At 40.0% G+C, this 17,586-nt stretch overlaps 1 protein-coding gene across 3 annotated transcripts in view; it reads right to left on the bottom strand.

The window, feature by feature from the left end:
* Nucleotides 1-17,586, bottom strand: part of CDK14 (cyclin dependent kinase 14) — a 638,693-nt gene that overhangs the window by 317,975 nt on the left and 303,132 nt on the right. For all 3 annotated transcript variants that reach the window (XM_043873241.1, XM_043873240.1, XM_043873242.1), the window contains one exon: nt 9,047-9,170. In XM_043873241.1, the coding sequence (XP_043729176.1) occupies nt 9,047-9,170 (124 nt within the window). The remainder of the gene's footprint in view (nt 1-9,046; nt 9,171-17,586) is intronic.

Genomic DNA, 17,586 nt, shown 5'->3' with positions numbered 1-17,586 from the left:
CTTACCTAACGGTTATGAAAACTCACGTTCAAGTGTCTTAGTTGTCTTAAATAGCAAGTGTTCATAGTTGTCTTAAATAGCAAGTGAGTGCTGCCTAATTCTAAATTTCATTACAGCGTTGCTCTTGACATCACATAATTCTTCCACTCTGGTCTCACTGCCAACCCTCAGGGTTCCAGTCATCCCATATGTAGACTTTTAAAAGATATACTGGTATATTTCAACTCATAGTCTGCATTACTTATCCGACTTGCTGCCAACAAATCCGCCCTCATATTGTACAGAACAAAAAATATTTTGCATATTGAAATCTTTTTGCCCAGCAGGTTTCCATCAAGAGTAGAGAATGAGATGATCAGCCCTATCTGAAGCGTCTGTTCTGCATTTTAAGATGTCTCGTTACCTCACATGCATGATTTGGCTAAAAATGAACTAACACTTTCGAATTTTCTCATTTCCATGGAGTTTGAAGCTGCCATTCTTAGCAATCAACCCCTCACCACATTGCTTCAATCTGCTGTATGGTGATTGAGCAGAGACTTCTCATATATAGAGGAGAATATGCTTATTAATTGCATTTTATATAATTTTCTCTCCTGTTCCCATTTACAACTTAAAAAATACAGCTAGGAGTGGCCTGGACGCCGAAACTTGGTGGTCACTCCCAAAAAAAAAAAAAAAAAAATACAGCTAAGTTTTTTAGACAGTTTTTAGGGCAGCGAAACTCTTCTCTATGATACAATAACAGCAAATATATTACATGGCAGTATAATCTGTCGAAACTCAGGAAGTGTATCAAGAGTGAACCCTAATGTAAACCATGAACTTTGGGTGATACTGATGTGTTCGTAGGTTCATCAATTGTAACAAACATAACACTCTGGTGGGGGATGTTGATAACGGAAGAGGCTATGCATGTGTGAGGGCAGGAGGTATATGGACATCCTCTCTGCTTTCTGCTCAACTCTACTGTGAATCTAAAATTGCTCTTGAAAGTAAAGTCCATTTAGAGACTTAAATATAAGGCATCACACTGCAAAACTCTTAGAAGAGAACACAGGCAAATCATTCTCCAACACTTAGGTCAGTTTCCCAAGGCAATAGAAACAAAAGCAAAAGTAAATAGCACCTAATCAAATGGGCAAACTCTTGTATTGCAAAGGAAACCATCAATAAAATGAAAAGCCAACCCACAGAATGGGAGAAAATATTTGTAAATGATGTGACTGACAAGGAGTTAATTTCCAAAATATACAAAGAGTTCATACAGCACAATTAAAAACAAACAACCCAATCAAAAAATGGCTGGAAGAACTAAGCAGACATTTCCCCAAAGTAGACATACAGATGGTCAACAGGCACACGAAACGATGCTCAACATTGTTAATTATTAGAGAAACGTAGATCGAAACCATAATGAGGTACAGCCTCACACTACTCAGAATGGCCATCATTATCCCATTAAAAATTAATTTTTTACAGTGCTGATAAAAATGTAAACTGGTACAGCCACTATAGAAAACAGTATGAAGTTCCCTCAAAAAGCTAAAAATAGAGTTGTCATACGATCCTGCAATCCCACTCCTGGGCATATATATCCTGGGAAAACTCTGATTTGAAAAGACACACGCGCCCTCATGCTCACAGAAGCACTGGTCACAATAGCCAAGACACGGAAGCAACACAGTGTCCATCGGCAGATGAGTAAATAAAGATGATGCGGTGTATTTATACAGTGGAATATTACTCAGCCACAAAAAGAATGAAATAATGTCATTTAAAACAACATGGATAAAAAAAAAAAAAAAAGAAAAAAAACAACATGGATAGACTTAGAGATTACCATACCAACGGAAATAAGGCAGAAAAGACAAATCCCATGTGATATCACTTACATGAGGAAACTATTTATGACACAAATGAACTAAAAATAGGAACAGACTCCCAGACAACAGACCTGTAGTTTCCAAGGGAGAAGCGGGGGAGAAGAGATGGACTGGGAGTTTAGGATTAGAAGATTCAAACTATTACATAAAGAATGGATAAACAACAAGGTCCTACTGTATACCACAGGGAGCTATATTCAATATCCTGTGACAAACCAAAAAAAAAATATGAAAAAGAATGCATGTGCATATATATATATATATATATATATGCATATCTGAATTAATTTGCTGTACAGTAGAAATTAACACGTTATAAATCAACTATACTTCAATAAAATAAATTAAAAAATAATAAAGTCCATTTAAAAGCAGAAAAACAATGTAATGAAATGTCATCATCATCTCTTTTGAATGCAGGAAAACTTGTAAGGGGACGAGTGAGTGGGATATATTAAATAAGATTTAAATAATGAAGTTAAGTGATGATTTCATGATCTGAGAGAAGACAATTTTAAGTATCTACATTCCTTTTCAAAAGAGTCATTACCACATCTCTAAAACAATGAGTCAGGGCAAATCATTTTAATTCAAAGGTCAATCAAAGCATTTCTAACATGGAATCTGGATAATCTATTTGATAGACATTAACATGTTTATATTTGATTTGGAGTTTTAATGAACACCCCCAAAATTAGAGGGAAAAAAAAAAAACCCTTTCTTTGGTTCATATTATAAAAGTTTTTATAAAAATACTCTTTAGTTTTCAGAACTGTATGAAAGCAGCTGCATTAAACTATGTATTTGTTAAACTGTTCAAGGGACCTTTCTGAAAGTAGAGCGACACCTCACATTAAATAGTAAAGGTATTTTTGCTAACAGAAAATATATTCTAAAACAAAGACACAGTAACATTGAATCCTACAGGCCAAAATAAATGGGCTAAGTTATGTCTAATCTTGAATTTATAACTATGGCTTCAATGCTGAATTTCACACGTACTAAGTTGCTTCAGTCCGACTCTTTGTAACCCCATGGACTGTAGCCTGCCAGGCTCCTCTGTCCATGGGATTCTCCAGACAAGAATACTAGAGTGGGTTACCATGCTCTTCTCCAGGGGATCTTTGTGACCCCGGGATTGAACCCCCGTCTCTTATATCTCCTGCATTGGCAGGTGGGCTCTTTACCACTACTAACATTGGGGAATCCCAAATTGTATATGCTAATGACAAAAAAATAGTTAAAGGTTTATAATTTGGGGACTAGCAGGCTCTTATTCAGAGACTTTATATTTTATCAAGCTGATAGATGCTACTCGACTTCTTTCTGTTTTCAACTATTCTCTACATGAATTCTGAGAGGCAGATTACAAACAAACCCTGCACTCACCATGGCCTCTGCAGAGTTACATCTCTGGAGTGTTGTGCAAACTAATCTAAAATGTGATTTATAATAATTTCCTTTCTCAAATCAAAACAAGGAACAGCCTGGAGGAGGAAACTACCAACATTAGGAAGGTCATATTTTTTAGACCTCTGGTGGGAAAGAGACCTGTGTAATTTTACTTGATTAAAACCACAGAACTGTTTAACTCTGTTCCTGCATTAGGAAAGCCAGTAAAATAATCCAAGACCTTAAATGCTTATATGACAGAGTTTGCACTGTCTGTTTTTCCTCAGAGGCAAATGTAACCCAGCTGTCTCTCCTGTAGCAAGGCTGTGCATGCATGCGTGCATGCGTAGTTGCTCAGTCATGTCCTACTCTTTGCGACCCCATGGACTGTAGCCTGCCAGGCTCCTCTGTCCTTGGGGATTCTCCAGGCAAGAATATTGGAGTGGGTTGTCATTTCCTCCTCCAGGGGAACTCTTCAACCCAGGGATTAAACTTGCACATCTGCATGTTTTGCATTGGCAGGCGGAATCTTTACCACTGAGCCACCTGGGAAGCCCCATAGCAAGGCCATGACCCCATAAAATAGCAGAAGAATGGCTGGAAAATGTGCGTGACACCATCATCTTCTTGCAAAAATTGCAAGAAGCTGCTACTCTACAGACTCATCTATTTTGCTTTAATCTCATTTACATGGAAACATATCTTTTAGTTTTCATACTATCATACTGTAAATGAACGTTAGTTTCTTGGTGAGTTTATATATTTACTTGTCACACTTCAGCAATTTTCTTTTAATGTGATCTCAACGCATATCACAAAAGTGTGGCTCTCATCTATTTGAATTTCCAGAAACCAGAATAAAAAAATTAGGTCCTAGGAAGGGATAGTGTAGCACTGATTAGGGATTCACTCAATTGATTTTTATCCACCAGTGAATATCTGATCATTAGAAAATAAATTCATTTCAGAAATGTACAACATAAAAAGAAAAAAAAACAGCACTGAGAAGAATCTTAGTATCTGTCCAATGCATTTATTTTTTAGTTGAGGAGTGTAAAGCTCAGAGGGGAAAACTGGCTTGAAGTCATAAGCTAGTTAAAGACAGTTATAGACAAAAGCTACTTATAGAGTCAGGCCTCCTAATTCAAGGCTCAATACGCTTTGCTCTCAACAATAGTACAATCAATTACTTAAGGTCTGTAGAGTAGGAACTTCAAATCTTATACATCTTTTGTACATATTTCTATTCACTGAGTGTTTATTTCTGCAGCCTGAGGTTAGGTATATAAGGCTGCTGGGTAAGAGCCTCAAAGCACTCCTGAGGCTCCCACACCCTCAACACTGAGGTTACCTAACTCCATCTGCACTCTCGACTATGCCCAGGCAGGACAGGACTGATGAAGAGAAAATTAATTTGTAAACTGCTGGTTTGCTAAATGAATTAAGCAAAAATTAGGAAATGCAGGTGGGTCTTGGTCTTTACACTAATACTCAATTTTGATACACGTATTGTTTCTTCATTCAGCCAGTATTTCCAGAGCACCTCCAAGGTTCCAGACATAGCAGAGACAAGAGTGAGCAAGACAGGCCCCGTCCCTGACCTTATGGGATTTATAATCAAATAGCACAAGCCAAAAATTAACAGATAAACAAATGACAAAATAATTTCAGTGTACCGTAAGTGCTATTGAAGAAGTTGAACTGGATGATCACAATGGTAAAATTCTATTTTGGAAAGGTGGCCTTTTTAAAAATATTTCATTTGTTTATTTAAAAAAATTTTTTTGGCCATGTCACAGTTTGCAGGATCTTAGTTACCTGACCAGGGATCAAACCCTCAGCAATGGAAACATGTTATTGTAACCACTGGACTACCAGGGAATTCCCAAGAGGTGATCTTTTTGCACAATTAACACAGGATCTATCAGCTGTGTGATGAGAGTCAGCCACGCGAGAAGCAGGGAGAACAGTGTTCCAGGAAAGGGGAAAAGCTAAGTAAGAGGCTCTGGTGTGTGGACACATTTGGGGTTTGAAATATTTTCTCCCAAAGATAATGTAAAGATGAATACTTTTTTAGAAACGAATCTGTATTCTACACAATTTTATTATCTTATTATATACAGATGGGACAAATTTCTGCATTAGGAAAGCACAGTGATTCTAATTCATGTATAATTTACTTATTTTCAAATGCATATAGAAAATAAGTCTCAGGTAAGTGCTTCAATATGACTCTGTTTACAAGAAAAAAAAATAGTATAGTACTTTGACCAACTGGAATTCAGAACTGCATTCCGTTTAATTCTGAATGGGTTTACATATAAATTATCGTCTGGTTTACTTTGTCTAGCAGGTAAATTATCTTCTGGTTTACTTTGTCCAGCAGGCAAGAGCTCCAAAGGACTAAGGTTGAAATCACTCACTACTACTGAATTACTACTACTCACTACAAATGACAAAATGTTCATTAAATTATGTGATACATTTTTTGGGGGGTATTAGTGCAATCTATTTTCACAGCACAAGTGTCATATTTGTTGTATGTAGAAAGCAAATATAATGGTTAATAATTTGCCATTGGTTAATAATAGTACTGATATATAAATATAAACACATGACGATCAATAATTTATTGGAAGATTAGGCAGTTCTATAAGGTAAAATATCTATGTAAATAAATATAAAGACCCAGGGCCACCTGAAATTGAAAGATATGGATCAAGCATCTGAATTCCAGTTTTGTGAGCAGCAAAGATCAGTCCTGGGTGTTCACTGGAAGGACTGATGCTGAAGCTGAAACTCCAATACTTTGGCCACCTCATGCGAAGAGTTGACTCATTGGAAAAGACCCTGGGAGGGACTGGGGGCAGGAGGAGAAGGGGACAACAGAGGATGAGATGGCTGGATGGCATCACCGACTCGATGGACATGAGTTTGAGTAAACTCCGGGAGTTGGTGATGGACAGGGAGGCCTGGCGTGCTGAGGTTCATGGGGTCGCAAAGAGTCGGACACGACTGAGCGACTGAACTGAACTGAACTGAACCCTCAATACAGTCAAGCTTGGGCAAATTTCTAACCCTATCTGAATTTCATGTCTCTCTCAAAAGTGTAGGTTAGGATAACTTCCTAGGTTTATGAGACAATGAAATAAGAATTTCTAAGGGTCTGGCACACACAATAAACTCAGTAAATTTTAGTGTTTGCCCCCCGCCCCCGTATATTTTCTCTAGTAAAAATAGCATTAAAAATACAAGAATTATGCTCAGATTCCTTCTGTCTCTTTTAATCAAAATATGATGGTATTTTTCACATGAGAGAAAAAGGTAGGACAAAGGAACCGCTGCTATAGCTCTTGACACGTCAAACCCTGAATTAAGACCCTGTGTTTCTAATTGTTCTGCTGCCTGGGACTGTCCCATTTTGACTGTCTAGCTGCTCCACAGTTTCCACTGTGCTGCCTTCATCTGAGACCCAGACACGTGCCCAAGCGCAGTAAATCACAGTTAATTGCATGTCTTAAATTAAAAGACAAAAATGATGCACAATTAATTGGAGGAAATTGTCATTTGGTGAATGAGTCTCGCTCATTACACTTCGTGCACAGGATGCATGCCAAGTCTGCGTTCCAGGCAAGAAGATTCCGTCTGCGACACCGAGGTTCAACCTTTCTGCCGAGCAGTCTGCTCCAACACTTTAAAACACTCAGCGCTGGAGCTGGAGCATGGACAGCTTGCTCTGCAAGGACATTCAACACAGGGCTGCATATAACCACGACAATTAGAATGAACCAAACATTCAGCGATGAGGGGCTGAATAAAAAGACTAGGTCTTGGCCATTAAGGGAAAATCTACATTCTAACAAATGATTTTTTCATATTGAATAAGATGAGAAAATGTCCATGACATGTTCATCAATGAAAACTGCTTACAAAACAGTGTGGGTTTCTTCTTTTGAGGATTACATAATAAATAGAAGAAGAAAAAGAAAGAATGAGGAGAAAGTGGGAAAATAAACAATAAAAATGTTAACATTTGTAATCTCAGAGTTGTTCATACTCTCTAGATTTCTCTCCTTTTCTAAAAAATTTTCTAAGTTGTTTAAAATTCCTTTTCAATTTGTTTCTGAACCTATTACAAAATGTCAGTTTTAAAGATTCATTAGAATCCTTTAACATGAACTTACCCATTGTAATAAAAAAGTCACCATAAAATTAAAAAATAATACCTAGTAAGCACTTAGATACAATCCCATTATTCCCTTGGTTATACAGACAAAATAAAGTTAATAAAAATGCATTCTATAAATATACAAGAAAACCATGTTCAGCAAAATTAAATGTTCAATACAATAAGTTATGCAAACATATACCTTATAGTATATATTAAGATAACAGAAGAAAATCACTATGAATCCTTATTAATACTAATATCAACAAACTAAAAAAAATGTTCACAGCGAACATAATAACCTTGAATTTGAGGAACTGCAAATCTTCTCTCTTCCATACCTCCTCTCTCACCATTTTCTACCCTGAACTGAAACACTTTACATCTAGCCACCTAGTATTATTCTGATGCTAAAACTTGACAACAAACAACTTTCTAGCTTACACACACACACACACATACACAGAGTTTCATAATTTTCACCAAATACGATGAGAACAAATAATGTTCTGCAATATATCACCAATGATGTTAACTTTTGTTTCAATTTTAGAAGAAAAGAATATACAAAATGCAAGAGTAGATTCATTCCAAAGGTACTGAACAGTCTCCTAACCTTGAAATAGGCAATAAACATTTCCTGCTCTTTTATTTCTCAGGGGGGTTGATGGAGTGGGAAAAGATAATCATATTCTGGCAAAGCCTGTATCTCAATCTCAGGCGTCCTTACGTCCCAAGGGTAATATTTCCATTCCACTCTTAATAGAACAAATTTCTAATCAGAATATGTATCCAGAAATAATTGAGGCAATGCAATGTCAACAGATCACCCTGCCCTCAGCATTCCTGATGCTGGGCATGAACCCCGCACATCGGCGTGACAGAGAATGTGGGCAGTGCAGACACATCAGACCACACGGAGGACACAGAGGTTCTGTTCCCCTTCGGGTGCTCAAGTCAGCGCTGGAGGACAGCTTCCAAGCTGGAAGAGGCCCATCTCAAACCCTGCCGGGGAGGGATGACTGACAGTGGGGCCAGGCCAGGACCTCCACTTTGGAATTGGCATCAGTGTCTTCCTTTATAAACTTACTGAGAACCTTTGAAACAACAGTCATTTTTGGAAAGGTTAACAATGCCCTTAGATTTTTGACAACAAACACTACGGAATGTATTTTATGATGCTCTGAAACTGTCCAGAGGTTTAAAATTCAGGTTTGAGAATATATTGGTAATTGTTGAAGCTGGTTAAGGTATCCTACTTTAGAATGCATTTGACATTTTCCTAATAGAAAATGAAAAAAAAAAAAAAAACAAGATTTCTTTCAAAGTATTTTATATTCAAAATTATACTGACTTCAACTTTGGAAATACATGAAACCTGATTTGTGCTTATTTAAGACTTTAATAAGCAATGTGGACTTTTTAAAAAATCCACCAAGCATGATGTTGATCATAAAAAAAAAAATTTACTTCACTCCTGAAAAAACGTTACCAGGATCTATAACGATAGAAGAAGTGCACCTAAACAAACGCAGCGCCACCATATGCCTGGCATTCTCACAGTGTGACAAAATAGACTGGTAATTAACTGCTTTCCTACCGAAATCTGCCAGCTTTAACTCCCCCGTGTCACTGATCAGAAGGTTCTGTGGTTTCAGGTCTCTGTGCAAAATATAGCGCTGGTGGATGTAAGACAGCCCTCGCAGCAACTGAAATAAAAACAGCTGGAAAAACAGGGAGAGAAAAGTTAAAATCTGAACACAGTCCAATGCCACTTTCCACATACAGTCTGCCAAGTACTTGTATTTCTTGAAAATGGGTACCCATCACTAAATTCCCGATCAAACCATTTAAACAGAATTTGCATACATGTATGGAAATTCCTAATGCATAAAGTAAATCTGAAAATTTTTAACAACCTATTATGTCAACCCAGAGTTCCTTAGCCAGAAAGATCTATAATCCATCTTTGTTCTAGAAATTAAGTGAAATGTAAAGAATCATTTTCTAAATAATAAATTTGATTTCCTCAGGTCTGAACTGATGCTTGAGACAGAGGAAAAAAACCCTATTCAGAATGTTATAAAAGGAAGCAGAATTTTTTATGTAAATTTAATTTACATGTATTTAATTCCATGGAAATGATATAAACATGGTATCCAGTGATTCACTCAGTAACATGCTTTAAGGACTAGAAAGATAAGATGATCTGAAATAATTAAAACAGAAACAGTCACGTGGTTCAATTATTACTACACTGTAATTACACTGCTTCGGCACATATGGCCACAGAGATTAGGTTGTTGCCTAAAGACAGACGTGTACCTTCACTAATTACAGAACAGACCCAACCTAAAGGGAAAGGAAACACAGAGAACAGAGAAATCAAGAATGCAAGAGCAATAGTTTCATAAGAAATACATTTAAGAAGCAACCAATGGTCTTCTCTGTTTATATTCATATTGGATCATAATAAATATTTCCATTTTGATAACAAAAAATGTGATCCACTAGGCTTTCTAATACTGTTTATTTAAAAAAAGGACTATCTTTAAACTATTTACTTGCCAAAATTATCCTAATTGACATAGCTTTTAAAAAACAATCTCCTAAAACAAAACTAAAAACAAGTGGTTTTAAGTGCCATCAATACTGTAGTCTATGTAATCAGCTGGTAACAAAATGCACTTTTTGGGAAATTTTAAAGGAACTAGCTGCCAAATACTGGTAGGATAGGGCTTCCCACGTGGCAATAGGTGGTAAAGAACCCACCTGCCAATGCAGGAAACATAAGAGACACAGGTTCGATCCCTGGTTTGGGAAGATTCCCTGGAGAAGGAAATGGCAACCCACTCCAGTATTCTTGACAGGAGAATCCCATGGACAGAGGAGCCTGGCTAACTACAGTCCATAGTGTTGCAAAGACTCAGATATAATTGAAGCAACTTAGCATGCATACTGGTAGGATAAGGATTCTAGAATCTCCACATAAAAAAGACTGGTAACTCCTCAAGGGCTACCAGGGAGCTAACATTTCAGAGGGAGCTAACATTTCAGAATATTTTCCAACTAACTAGGGGCTCTGAAAGCCAAGTAAAATTTTTAGAAGGGGGATACCTTGAAATACTTACTCAGTTGCTAAGTCATGCAGACTCTCTGCCACCACATGGACTGCAGCCCACCAGGCTTCCCTGTCCTAGGCTATCTTTCAGTGTTTGCCCAGATTCATGTCCACTGAGTCGGTGATGCCATCCAACCATCTCATCCTCTGTTGTCCCCTTCTCCTCCTGCCCTCAATCTTTCCCAGCATGAAAGACAGTAGATAAATTCATTTCAAAATCTTTGTATGTGATAATGAGCTATGGTGTTGGGAAGGCCTAGATTCATTATTTTCAGAACCTAAGTACCAGAAACTAAACACCTGCTCTGTGTTAGGCTGGATTAAATGACTGGCTCAAGAATCTCAGGAAGTAAACTTCTCCTGGACTCCCCCTTTCAGTCCTTCCTGTGCAGCAGATGGAGGGACTTAACGCCATCACCAGCAGCTTCCAGCCTCATTCCTCACTTCTAAAACCCCCTGCATCCCGAAGCGGAAAAGCTTACAATTTCAAAGAAAATCCAAATCCCTTCAGTTCAGAAGGGAGAAAGGATGAGCAAATAAAGCCACTTTGTGTTTTCAAAAGCTTTTCATCAGTCAGTCACATAGGCAGATCGCAAAACAAATAAACTGAATTTCAAAAATAAACTGATTTGGAAAGTCTGCATTCTGCAAGGTGCTAGCTGGGACTTACCAGACTGTGATTATCTACCTAACCACAGCAACACATTTTAGTTGAACAAGCAAATTACATGAGGTGCCAGCTGCTATTCTATGCATCAGAGAATATGAATTCATTTGATCTCGGTAAAGAAATTTTTTAAAAAGATTTTTTGATGTGGACCATATTTTCTTTAAAGTCTTTATTGAATTTGTTACAACATTGCTTGTTTTATGCTTTTGTTTTTTTGACCCCAAGGCATGTGGGAATTCCCTGACAAGGGATTGAACCCACACCGTGTTGGAAGGCGAAGTACTAACCACTGGACCACCAGGGTAGTCCCTGACCTCTGTAACAATTTTAATGGTGATGGTGCCACTATGCTGGGCTTCCCTGGTGGCCCAGCTGGTAAAGACTCTGCCTGCAACGCAGGAGATGCAAGAAATGAGGATTCGATCCCTCGGTTGGGAAGATCCCAGGGAAAAGAAAATGGCAACCCTCTCCAGTATTCTTGCCTGGAAAATTCCATGGACAGAGGAGTCTGGCGGGCTCCTATATAGTCCACGGGGTCACAAGGAGTCGGACACAACTGAGTATACAAGTCCGTACACACACACACACACACACACACACACACACACACACACACACACACACACACACACACACACACACACACACACACACACACACACACACACACACCACATCCTATCTGTATCAGTGATGAGGAAACTGGAATCACTTTAAGTGCCAGGACTCAAATCCAAGAAATTTGACTCCAAAATCCACTCCCTTAACCTCTCTACTCTAGGAATCTTGGCCAGAACACAAGTAGGCAGTTTCCACATAGAAGCTGCTTCCTCCAATTGACAGGAAGAAGTACAAGCATCTAACAGCATGGCCTTCGAGGCCACTGTGCTGAGCCCTGATTCCGGCTGGGTGCCCAGGCATCAGTGCTCCACATTTTCCGACCCCAAGCAAGCTCATGAATCCCCACACTCAAAGCATACTGCTCTTCAACCCTTTTCCTTCGTTCTTAACTCTTCTCTCACAGAAAAGCCTTGTCTCACTTTTGCCTGCTAATCTCCTTGTACTTCTTAGGTCTCTCCTCAAACACCATTCCTCCCTGGTGCCTTTCCAGACCCCAGGCCTTCAGTCTCCCTACAGGTCTGTGTGAGGGGTTCCTCCTCTGTGCTCCTGGGGCAGCTGCTACATCTGTCTATCACAGGATGGGATTCCCCTGTCTCCCCAGAATGTGTTTTGTAGTTCAGTCACTCAGTCATGTCCAACTCTTTGCGACCCCACGGACTGCAGCATGCCAGGCTTCCCGGTCCTTCACTAGCTCCTGGAGTTTGCTCAAACTCATGTCATTGAGCTGGTTATGCCAGCTCATCCTCGGTCACCCCCTTCTCCTCCTGTCCTCTATCTTTCCCAGCATCAGGGTCTTTTACAATGAGTCGGCTCTTCGCATCAGGTGGCTACAGTATTGGAGCTTCAGCTTCAGCATCAGTCCTTCCAATGAATATTCAGGACTGATTTCCTTTAGGATGGACTGGTTGGATCTCCTTGCAGTCCAAGGGACTCTCAAGAGTCTTCTCCAACACCACAGTTCAAAAGCATCCATTCTTCGACGATCAGTCTTCTTTATGGCCCAACTCTCACATACATACACGATTACAGGAGAGACCATAGCTTTGACTATATGGACCTTTGTTGGCAAAGTGATATCTCGTCTTTAATATGCTGTCTAGGTTCATCATAGCTTTTATTCCAAAGAGCAAGCGTCTTTTAATTTCAGATTGTTTGCCTCAACCATCTTCCTAATCTCCTCCCACAGCTGACACTCATTACTAAGTAATGTGATGACTGAACAGGATTTAGGGATATCTGGATGAAGCAGATACAAAAAAGAACAGACTCCTGGAATGGGAGTTCCTAGAAACTCAGTGTAGAAGTGGGAAGACCAGACAGTCTCAAAGGGCTCTTCTTTTAACACCTTTACTAATTAGTGGAAATATATAATCCTCATGTTAATCCAGAAGCTATTCAAATAGAACAGCATATTAAAGAGGATTAAGAAAATCAGTGCTAGGTAAAGATGCAACCACTCACTTAGCTACAATTGTATACATGACAAACGAAGCCCCACGTAAGACAGACGGAGCCCCGAGCATCAAGTGAGAGCCCCGGACAAATTTTTAGATCTTTGAACAATGCACAAAGTTAAGTCAGAGCAAATCCCCAGATAATAAATCCCTTCAGGATTTACTAAGTGCCAACCATCTGCCAGGTGCTACCATGTAAGAGGGATGCAAAGATGAACAGGATGTAAGATGCAGTTCCTTGACTTGAGGAGCTCACAGCCCACTGGGTGTGAAAGACACATCAACAGATGCGTGCATCCGTGCAAAGTCGCTTCAGTCGTGTCTGACCTGGGAGACCCCATGGAATGCAGCCCTCCAGGCTCCTCTGTCCATGAGATTCTCCAGGCCAGAATACTGGAGTGGGTCGCCACGCCCTCCTGCAGGGGATCTTCCTGACTCAGGGACTGAATCCGCGTCTCTTACATCTCCAGCACCGGCAGTGAGTTCTTTACCACTAGCCCCACCTGGGAAGCACATAAACAGATGAACTGCATTTAAAGAGGTCTGCTCAGCAGCAGCGGCACTGTGACAGCGACACAGACGGCGTGTAACGGAAGGCACAGAGGAGGGAGGAAACCTCATTACGCATCAACTTTTAGTAGGAAAAGGAGCTTTCATTAGATGCACGAGATGAGACCATGTATTATATGACAAACCTCTTGCTTTTCTGAGGGAAAAAACTGAGGAAACCAAGCAAGGAAATCACCAGGCAGATAAATTAATAAGAGGAAAAATTTTAATTAATGCAAAGAAGACAATATATGAAACTGTAAAACGATCAACACACCATCATCATAATAATGGTGGTGAAGGGACACTATAATTCACTGAAACCGTTAGTAAGGGCTTCCCTGGTAGCTCAGTAGGTAAAAATTCCACCTGCAATGCAGAAGACCCTGGTTCGATTCCTGGGCGGGAAGATCTACTGGAGAAAGGATAGGCTACCCACTCCAGTATTCTTGGACTTCCCTTGTGGCTCAGCTGGTAAAGAATCTGCCCGCAATGCGGGAGACCTGGGTTCAATCCCTGGGTTGGGAAGATCCCCTGGAGAAGGGAAAGTCTCCCCACTCCAGTATTCTGGCCTGACAATATATGAAACTGTAAAACTATCGACACACCATCATAATAGTAATGGTATTGAAGGGACAATATAATTCAGTAAAACCATTAGTAAACTTGGTGCATTTTCTGTTAAACACCTTCAAATGTTATTTCTAAAACACCAAATTTACTCGTGGTTTCAGTGAATTATATTCTCCCTTTAAGGGACAAGGAAAGAGCAATCATTCTGAGTTTAACAGAATGTGCCATAGAATATTCATTGGGAATGTTTTGAGAACCCAAGTCTTAGGGATTTCTTTCTTGAGACATACAGGCAAGTATCTAACTGGCCCATGTAAACTTTTAAGAAAGCCACTTCATTGGGTTGTTGTAGAAATCACTGCATAACAAGCTACATTAGATCTCTGTGAAAACCAGAGGGTACTGTGAAAACAAGAAGGACCACCAAAGGCGGGGCTGTATGCAGAGGAAGAGGAAACACCAGCTTTGGTACTCGCTAATAAAACTTGGTGAATGTCAACGCAATCTCAGGCACTGAAAAAGAAGAAAAAACGGAAGACAAACTCACAGTAATTGAAGGTTTACACTCATTGAAAGACTGTTCTGGGACTTCCTGCTAGTCTAGTAGCTAGAACTCTACAACTCCCAATGCAGGGGGCCCAGGTTCAACCCCAGTCAGGGAACTAGGTCCCACATGCGTACACGCATGCTTAGTCACTCACTCGTGTCCAACTCATTGCAACCCTATTGACTGTAGCCCACCAGGCTCCCAGACAAGAATACGGGAGTGGGTTCCCATTTCATCTTCCAGGGAATCCTGCCCACCCTGGGACTGAACCCGTGTCTTCTGAGTCTCCTGCACTGCAGGATGATTCTTTACTACTGAGTCACCAGGAAGCCCTCTAGATCCCACATCCTCCAACCGAACAAACAAAAGACCCATATGCTGGAACTAAAAGACCCCAAGTGCTGCAACTAAAACCTGGAGTAGCCAAATACATAAGCAATAAATGAACTTTCAAAAAGAGTAAGTAATTTTATGTACTGGTTCCAAATAGGAAAAGGAGTACGTCAAGGCTGTATATTGTCACCCTGCTTATTTAACTTATATGCAGAGTACATCATGAGAAACACTGGGCTGGAAGAAGCACAAGCTGGAATCAAGACTGCCGGGAGAAATATCAACAACCTCAGATATGTAGATGACACCACCCTTATGGCAGAAAGTGAAGAAGAACTAAAGAGCCTCTTGATGAAAGTCAAAGAGGAGAGTGAAAAAGTTGGCTTAAAGCTCAACATTTAGAAAACTAAGATCATGGCATCCGGTCCCATCACTTCATGACAAATAGATGGGGAGACAGTGGAAACAGTGGCTGACTTTATTTTTCTGGGCTGCAAAACCAGTGCAGATGGTGACTGCAGCCATGAAATTAAAAGACGCTTATTCCTTGGAAGGAAAGTTATGACCAACCTAGATAGCATATTAAAAAGCAGAGACATTACTTTGCCAACAAAGGTCCATCTGGTCAAGGCTATGGTTTTTCCAGTGGTCATGTATGGATGTGAGAGTTGGACTCTAAAGAAAGCTGAGCGCTGAAGAATTGATGCTTTTGAACTGTGGTGTTGGAGAAGACTCTTGAGAGTCTCTTGGACTGCAAGGAGATCCAGCCAGCCCATCCTAAAGGAGATCAGTACTGGGTGTTCACTGGAAGGACTGATGTTGAAGCTGAAACTCCAATACTTTGGCCACCTGATGCGAAGAGCTGACTCATTTGAAAAGACCCTGATGCTGGGAAAGATTGAAGGCAGGAGGAGAAGGGGACGACAGAGGATGAGATGGTTGGATGGCATCACCGACTAGATGGACATGGGTTTGAGTAAACTCTGGGAGTTGGTGATGGACAGGGAGGCCTGGCGTGCTGCGATTCATGGGGTTGCAAAGAGTCGGACACAACTGAGCAACTGAACTGAACTGAAGTTTTTGTATCTTTTATAATCTCGTATTTTTTTCCTTTTCTTTTAAACAAATGAGAAAACTAAAGCTCTTAAAGCCCAATAAACTTACTCAGTCATCCAACCATCAGACAGCACTTGTGAACTTTCCACTACACCTCATTATTTTAAACAAGGATGATGTTTACTAAACACATGGATGAATACACTTATACACCCAATACAATCAAAGTGCTTTTATTAAGCGAACCCAAGTTTGTAAAAGTCTCAATTAATGTAGTATGTAATAAGCATGTGATTCTTGAATGCCTACTTTTGCTATTTAAATCCTCTTAGAAATAAATAATACGGCAGAAGAAAGCTTTATATACTCAAGTTGATAAATTAACATATTTTCCTTTCTATCTGCTTATTTTTCTACTGTAGTAACCATAAGGTCTTCCTAAGAATACTTTGCCTACAAAGGTCCGCCTAGTCAAAGCTATGGTTTTTCCAGTAGTCACGTATGGAAGTGAGAGTTGGACTGTGAAGAAAGCTGAGCGCCGAAAAATTGATGCTTTTGAACTATGGTGTTGGAGAAGACTCTTGAGAGTCCCTTGGACTGCAAGGAGATCCAACCAGTCCATCCTAAAGGAGATCAGTCCTGGGTGTTCATTGGTAGGACTGATGCTGAAGCTGAAACTCCAATACTTTGGCCACCAGATGTGAAGAGTTGACTCATTGGAAAAGACCCTGATGCTGGGATGGATTGGGGGCAAGAGGAGAAGGGGACAACAGAGGATGAGATGGCTGGATGGCATCACCGACTCAATGGACATGAGTTTGAGTAAACTCCGGCAGTTGGTGATGGACAGGGAGGCCTGGCGTGCTGCAATTCATGGGGTCGCAACGAGTCGCACACGATTGAGCGACTGAACGGAACTGAAGAATACTCTGTCCCCTTGGGACATTCTTATTTTGTGTGTGTGTTGGTTTCTGCTGTACACTTGTGTGAACCAGCCATAATTATACATATATCCCGTCCCTCTTGAGCCTCCCTCCCTTCCCCCAGCCCACCCTTCCCGGTCATCACAGAGAGCCAGACTGTGCTCCCTGTGTTATACACAACTTTATGAAAGGAGAGGTCTTCAAATTCTTCAGTATGATCACTGAAGAGTTATACTCCAGTTCAAATATGTTCACTCTTTGCAATAAGAACCCCAATGGGAAAATGCCTAAAA

Source organism: Cervus elaphus, chromosome 18, assembly GCF_910594005.1.
Source record: "Cervus elaphus chromosome 18, mCerEla1.1, whole genome shotgun sequence".
Taxonomy (NCBI): domain Eukaryota; kingdom Metazoa; phylum Chordata; class Mammalia; order Artiodactyla; family Cervidae; genus Cervus; species Cervus elaphus.
The sequence above is the reverse complement of the archived record's forward strand: the minus strand, read 5'-3'. Positions and strand labels throughout refer to the sequence as shown.